The 7757-nt window shown below is 41.6% G+C and overlaps 1 protein-coding gene across 1 annotated transcript; it reads left to right on the forward strand.

The window, feature by feature from the left end:
* The first annotated feature begins 5520 nt into the window (after nucleotides 1-5520).
* On the forward strand, nucleotides 5521-6279 carry LOC112778618 (uncharacterized). Its single transcript, XM_025822922.1, has 2 exons — nucleotides 5521-5880; nucleotides 5986-6279. The coding sequence occupies exons 1-2, from the start codon at nucleotides 5521-5523 to the stop codon at nucleotides 6277-6279; spliced, it is 654 nt and encodes a 217-aa protein (XP_025678707.1).
* The last annotated feature ends 1478 nt before the right edge of the window (nucleotides 6280-7757 follow it).

Consider the following 7757-nt stretch of genomic DNA (forward strand, 5'->3'; position numbering starts at 1 on the left):
CTAATGTTCTTCCTTCTTCCTCCTCATGTCGCCTTAAGAGATGAGATTCAAGATCTCTCACTTCTATTATGGTGGATTCATTGGGGGTTGGTGGTAAAAGAGAGGGTTCATCATTCGAGGGAAAGGTGTTGTAGTTGGAATGCAGTTCATATTGGTGAAATCCTTGAGGTGGTGTGTATGGATCTTGTGGTTCAGGGGAATATTGGTATTGGAACGGTGGTTCTAAATGTGATTCATATGGTGGTTGATATGGTGTGTATGAATTATGGCCATATAAAGTTGAATGGTGATGTGAGGATTGTGAATGTGGTGTGTAACTATATTGAGAGATGAGATCATATGTATATGATGATTGTGGTTAACAACCACAATTAGGGTCATCACATACATTGGGTTGATACACATTAGAATCAGGATTATACCCATAGGAGCTCGTAGGAGGTTGTTGCCATGAAGGTTGTTCATAAGCTTGAAGTTCCTCCCATCCTTGATTCTCAAATCCTTGATGCATATCCTCATTGAAGCCTCCATTTCCTACAAAATAGTTAAAACTACACTCATAGCAAAAGGGGTGAGAATTCATAGTGAAAGAGAGTATAAAAGAAAACAAGTATTACTAACAAACAAAGGAAACAAAATCCTAACTAGTAAAACAAACAAACAAACCAAATTCAAGATATTCACAATATATACAATAGCCAATAACATAGCACCATTGTCATCCCCGGCAATGGCGCCATTTTGATGATTGGATTCTTGACGGTTTAGAATTCATCTAATGGAGTCTCGTTGTAAAGTATAGTTTCCAAACCAATCAATAATTCTTTCATGCAAAAATTTTAGTTGTCACAAAGAACAAATCCCAAATAAGAATTAACCGGAGTATTTGGACTCCGGGTCGTCTCACAAGGAGTTGCAATGAAGTGTATGATTATTGGTTATGAGGTATTTTGGGATTTTTGAGATAAGAGACATGGAATGTAAATAGTAATGAAAATAAACTAACAACTAACAAAGCTCTTGGCTAGATATGAGAACTAGAAGTCCTATCCTAGTTATCCTCCTTAATTGTAATCACAAATTGTTTATTGCTACCACTTCGTTAACCTCTAACCATGGAGGAAAGTCAAGTGGATGAATCAACTTGATTCCACAAGTCCTAGCCAACTCTCAAGGGGAAGACTAGCGTTAGTGGTATCCAAATCAATTAGAAACTTCCAATTGTCAATCAATCAAAGGAATTAGATAACTCAAGCGTCACTAATTACTCCACCTAGGCCAAGGAAGTAAATAACAAGAAAGTAAAATGGTAAGAACTAATAAAATAAAGGAAAAGTACTCTTGGCTAGACATAGGTAATTGAGATCACTATCCTTGTCTACAAACCATACATTGATAATTATGAGAGGCCAACCTATTAAGTCTACTTCCCAAAAGCTTTAAGTACGTAATATCTACTCCTAAGCTTGAAGTACGTCAAATAGGCTTGATCACATCAACCCATAAGTCCCAACCTACCTACTAATTAGATTAGTAGTGGGTTGGTGTCAATGAGTATCAAATTGATCACCAAGGGTTCTCAAATCACCAAATCATTGAGACCCAATGACTCAAGGTCACCCAATTCCCTTAGCCTAGGCCAAGAGTAAAGGAAACTACTCAAAAATTAGTGAAAGCATTTTAACAAACACCTAGAGTGCAAGAAAAGTAAACATCATAAAATGCAAGAATTAGCAAAACCCATAACTATCATAAGCAAGAAATCAACAATAACAATGAAGATCAACATAAAAGAAACATACAAACATAAAATTGCATTAGAAGAAATCAAGATCCAACAATGGTTCATAAACATAAAAATGGCAAAATAGGGAAATTAACAACAAGAACTAGAAGAACAAAGGTGTAACAACAAGAAATTAAAAGAGAAAACTAAATCAAAACGAGAATTGAAAGATGAATTTGGAGAGAATTAAACCTAAACTACCCTAAATTCTAGAGAGAAGAGAGAGCTTCTCTCTCTAGAATTCTGCCCTAAAACATGATGAAAGAAATGAGTTGGATTGGGCCCAAAATGAGCTAGAAATTGCTGGCCACGAGTTGCTCTTTAGTGAGTCACGTGCTCAATCGGCGCGTCTGCGCACATTGCACGTGTGCGCCCCTATACGTGAAGCAACATATGACAAAATTTATATCATTTCAAAGCCTCGGATGTTAGCTTTCCAACGCAACTGGAACTGCCTCATTTGCACCTCTGTAGCTTAAGTTATGGTCGATTGAGTGCGAAGAGGTCAGGCTTGACAGCTTTACGATTCCTTCATTTCTTCATGAGTTCTCCCACTTTGCATGCCTTTCTCCTCACTTCTTCCATTCAATACTTGCCTTATGAACCTAAAATCACTCAACAAACATATCAAGCATCGAATAGAATTAAAGTGAATTAAATTTAGCTATTTTAGAGCCTAAAAAGCATGTTTTCACATTTAAACACAAATCAATGGAGAATTGCAAAACCATGCTATTTCATTGAATAAATGTGAGAAAAGGTGATAAAATCCCCCAAAATAAGTACAAGATAAACCACAAAACTAGGGTTTATCACACTACACGGCTAATCATCTGTCGGTTCTCGATCATGTTGGAATAGAATCCACTGATCCTTTTGCGTCTGTCACTACGCCCAACGCTCGCGAGTTTGAAGCTCGTCACAGTCATCCCTTCCTAGATCCTACTCGGAATACCACAGACAAGGTTTAGACTTTCCGGATCTCAGGAATGACCGCCAATAATCCTAGCTTATACCACGAAGACTCCAATCTTTCGGAATGGAGGCTAAGAGATACACATTCAATCTAAGATAGAACGGAGGTGGTTGTCAGGCACGCGTTCATAAGTTGAGAATGGTGATGAGTGTCACAGATCATCACATTCATTAGGTTTAAGTACGAATGAATATCTTAGAACGGAAGCAAGCGTGATTGAATAGAAAATAGTGGTAATTGCATTAATCCATCGAGACACAGCAGAGCTCCTCACCCCCAACTATGGAGTTTAGAGACTCATGTCGTAGAGATACAATGTAAAATGTGAAAATGTCATGAGGTACAAAATAAATCTCTAAAAGTACTATTTATAATGAAACTAGCTACTAGGGTTTACAGAAATAGGTAAATGATGCAGAAATTCACTTCCGGACCAACTTGGTGTGTGCTTGGGCTGAGCCTTGAGATTTACACGTGTAGAGGTCTATTCCTGGAGTTAAACGCCAGCTTTTGTGCCAGTTTGGGCGTTTTACCTCCAACTTTTATGCCAGCTCTAGCATTTTGACCCCAGAAAAGGGCAGAGAGCTGGCGTTTTGACACCAATTTACGTCATCAAAACTCGCTCAAAGTATGGACTATTATATATTGCTGGAAATCCCTGGATGTCTACTTTCCAACGCAATTAAGAATGCGCCGTTTGAAGTTCTGTAGCTCCAGAAAATCCACTTCGAGTGAAGGGAGGTTAAAATCCAACATCATTTGTAGTCCTTCTTCAGCCTCTGAATCAGATTTTTGCTCAGGTTCCTCAATTTCAGCCAGAAAATACCTGAAATCACAGAAAAATACACAAACTCATAGTAAAGTCTAGAAATATGAATTTTTCATAAAAACTAATAAAAACATCCCAAAAAGTAGCTAGATCCTACTAAAAACTATATGAAAATAGCCCCAAAAAGCGTATAAAATATCCGCTCATCATGAAGGCGGGGTACTGTATGGGGATACAAGGTTAGGTGGTCTCAATGATTTGGGCTCCTCGCATAAGAACCAAACTAAGAGAGGTAATGCTAATGAAGGTGGTCTAGCCTTGGTGTTAAGTGGCCCAAATACCAAAGGGCAAATAAATGGACTGAACCAAAAAAAGGTATTGGGCGATTAATGAAGGGGCTGTTGCGGATAGCTTAATGGGCTCAGGGTGTGCTAGAGTTTCCAAAGGGATAAGGTCGACTAGCCTGGGCCCAAAACCGGGTTAGACTTGAGCAGCGGAAGCCAGTGATAATGTTGGGATGGGTACAATCCAAACGTCGGGAGCCGTGCTCACACGACATGCAAAGCTGCCAAGGAGCGCTCGGGTGGGATGATGTGGCTACGAGGAGGGACGCGTTGGTCGAACTGGGTCCTTGGATGGCAGATGCACGGGACCCCATGGCCGAGGCGGGGCGCTGCAACCCACAGTGTGGTGACACCGGGGAAGGAGGACTGGTGGCATCGCCGATGGGGGAGAAGACAGGGAAGTCGAAGGAACAAGACAGGGAGGGACAGACCGGGCTCTCTGCACGAAACACAGAGGGGCAAGATGTGGCTAACACAGTATCCGAGACAGAGACAGAGGCAGGGTAAGGGATGGTTGAGGGCAGAATTATGGCGCAAGATGAGATGAAAGAAAATGCAGAAACATGGGTTTTGACAGTAGAATCAGGTGCTATTTTGTATGATAAAGAAGTAGATATTATGGCAATCTTGCAACCGCAGAATGAAGAATTAGCGGTGAAGAGAAGGATGGCGAAACAAAAAGAAAAGGCACGAAGAAGTTGGTCTTAGAATCACAATAAGGTGAGTAAAAATGTTGTTAAATGATTTTTGGCTGTTGGAATATTCAGGGGTTGAGGGGGGTGGAAAATTGAGTATGATAAAATATTTGAAGAACTGTTATAAGTTAAACATGTTAGGGTTGATTGAAACTAAGAGGCAGGTTCTTACTAAATTTGATGTAGCAAGAATTTGGGGTTATAGTTCGGTGGGATAGGAGTATGTGGAGTCGGCAGGGGCCTCTGGGGGTTTGTTGCTCATTTGGGATGATGAGTTGTTCAAGGTCAACAACTATTATAAGGGGGAGAGATGGTTGTGTGTTGAAAGAGTGATTATGAAAAACAATTTTAACTGTGCTTTTTGTTTGGTGTATGGGGCGCATGAGAGAGAGGAGAAACGGGTTGTATGGGAGGAGTTGAGTTATGTTGCGGGTCTCTGTCAGGTGCCTTTCTGCTTCTTCAGAGATTTTAATGAGATTCTACATATCGAAGAGCGCAAAGGAACTAGTAGTGTACCGGTGTCAGTGGAAGAGTTTGAAAATTGGGTACAGGATATGCAGTTGGTGGACTTGCCTCTAAATGATAGGAAGTTCACATGGTTCAGGGGTCGATCTTGCAGTCGGATTGATAGGGTTCTGGTTAATATAGAGTGGGTGGAGGAATTTCCTGATGTTCGACTAAAAGGGGCCCTAGAGGGCTGTCAAACCATTGTCTGTTGATTGTGGAGGATAAGAGAGTTGGTGATGGGCCATGACCTTTTAGAAGTTTGGATTCCTGGTTTACGCATGAGGGCTTTCTGAGTATGATTAAAAATGAATGGAGAAATTTGGGAGAGGCTCAGTTCACTAGTAAGTTGAAGGCTTTGATTACATCTTTGGGACAAGAATAATTTCGGGGGCATGGACAAGAGACTGTAGACGCTTGAGGAGGAGATTAGGAAACTGGATAATATGGTGAGTGAAGGTGTCTATGATGGTACAACGGAGGCTAGAAGGAAGGCGCTGGTGAGCTATTGTGAGCAGTGGTATGTCAGGAAGGAGTTGCACTGGAAGCAGATGTCGAGGTCTCAGCATGCTAAGTACATGGATAAGAATACTATATACTTCCATAACATTGCCTCGACTAGAAGACGGAATAACAAGATTTATGCTCTAATGATTAATGGACGGTTAGTGCGGAATCAAACAAGGATAAAGGTTGCCATTAGAGGGTTTTACAAGGACCTGTATCGGCAGGAGTTTGTTCCGATGATTGGATTTCGGGATGGGTTGGTAAGCCAGATTGATGGAGAGGAGGCCATAGCTTTGGAGGTGATGCCATCTGTGGAGGAAATTAGGAAAGCAGTTTGGGACGGTGAATCCTCTAAAGCCCCGGATAGTGATGGGTACAATATGAATTTCATCAAACGATGTTAGGAGGATATTGGTCAGGAGTTCACTACAACAGTGATGGATTTTTTCCAAAGTGCTAAGCTACCAAACGATGCAAATGTCACGTGGGTAACGCTAGCTCCGAAGTTTGTGGGTGCTAAAGAGATCAAGGACTTCCGACCTATTAGTATGGTGGGATGTGTGTATAAGGTGATCTCTAAGGTCTTAGTGCAACGAATGAGAACAGTAATGCCGGATTTGGTAGGAGAGACACAGAGTGCTTTTGTTAAGGGTAGGAAGATTCATGACGGTGCCCTTATTGCTTGTGAGACGGTTTAATGGCTCAAGACGAGGAAAAAGCACGCGGCGATCATCAAACTAGACTTCCAGAAATCCTACGATAGAGTTAGATGGAGCTTTGTGGATCTTGTGCTTCAGAAGATGGGGTTTGGGCAAAGGTGGAGGAATTGGGTGAAAGAGTGTATCAGTACGGCCTTTATGTCCGTTCTGGTGAATGGTTCACCTTCCAAGGTGTTTAAAATGGAGAGGGGTTTAAGACAAGGGGATCCACTCTCTCTTCTGCTGTTTGTGCTCGTGGTTGATGTATTGCATAGAATGTTGGGAGAAGCTGTAAGGAATGGGCGCATCACTCCGTTACTGGTCGGAAGAGATCATATTGAGTTGTCTCATTTACAGTTCGCAGATGATACTATCTTGTTTTGCCCTCAGGAGACAGAAACCATTGCGAACTATAAGAGGCGTTGATGTCTAGGCTAAGCATCAACTTTGATAAGTCGAATTTGATCCTAGTTAATTGTGAGCAGGAGTGGGTAGAGCATGTGTGCGGTCTTCTGGGGTGTCAACAAGCGGCGCTACCTATTAGATACCTCGGTATCTCTTTAGGGGAGAACCCTCGGTCGGTAAAGACTTGGAAGCCGATCATTGACATGGTGGAAGATAAGCTCAACTTGTGGAAAGCAAAGGTTTTAAACAAAGCAGGTAAACTAGTTCTCATCAAATCGGTCTTGAATAGCTTACCGGTTTATTACCTCAGTCTGTACAAGATGCCAAAGGTGGTTGCTAACAAGATCATTGCGCTTCAGAGAAGATTTTTGTGGTGTAAGGAAGATGGTAGCTATGGTATGCCCCTAGTGAAGTGGGAAGTGGTCCAGGCCCCAAAAAAGGCTGGAGGATTGGGGGTTGGAGATGCAGTAAACAGGAATACAGCACTGTTGTTCAAATGGTGGTAGCGTTTCTCAAAGGAGGATTGCCCGTTGTGGAAGAAGGTTGTGTGTTTGTGTAATAATCTGACCCCTAATGTTATGCTGTCTAGTCAGACTCTTCCAGTGAAAAGGGGTCCATGGAAAGACATCTGTCAGTTGAATATAGCAGAACGTCGGGTGAAACAAAAACTTATCAGTGGTCTGGCGATGGAAGTAGGGAATGGAAGACGGACGAGGTTTTGGGAAGATAATTGGGTTCAAGGTGGTCCTCTGAAAGTAAGTTTTTCAAGGCTCTTCTCTATTTCAAACCAGCAAGGATCAGTGATAGGGGATTGTGGGTTCTGGGATGGGATAGAGTTGATCTGGAACTTCCATTGGAGGAGAGAGTTATTTCAATGGAAGCTGGAATTAGTTCATCAGCTTCATGAGAGGTTAAGGCCAGTGAAACTATCAGTTGGCAGATAGGATAATATAGTATGAAAATTTGATACTAAAGGTATTTTTTCTATGAACTCTTTTCTGCAGGTGTTACAATCGAAGACTCTCTCGGGAGAGATTATGAGCTACAGTTTCACTAGGTCAATTTGGGGAGGG

The sequence above is a fragment of the Arachis hypogaea genome, chromosome 3, assembly GCF_003086295.3.
Source record: "Arachis hypogaea cultivar Tifrunner chromosome 3, arahy.Tifrunner.gnm2.J5K5, whole genome shotgun sequence".
Taxonomy (NCBI): Eukaryota; Viridiplantae; Streptophyta; class Magnoliopsida; order Fabales; family Fabaceae; genus Arachis; species Arachis hypogaea.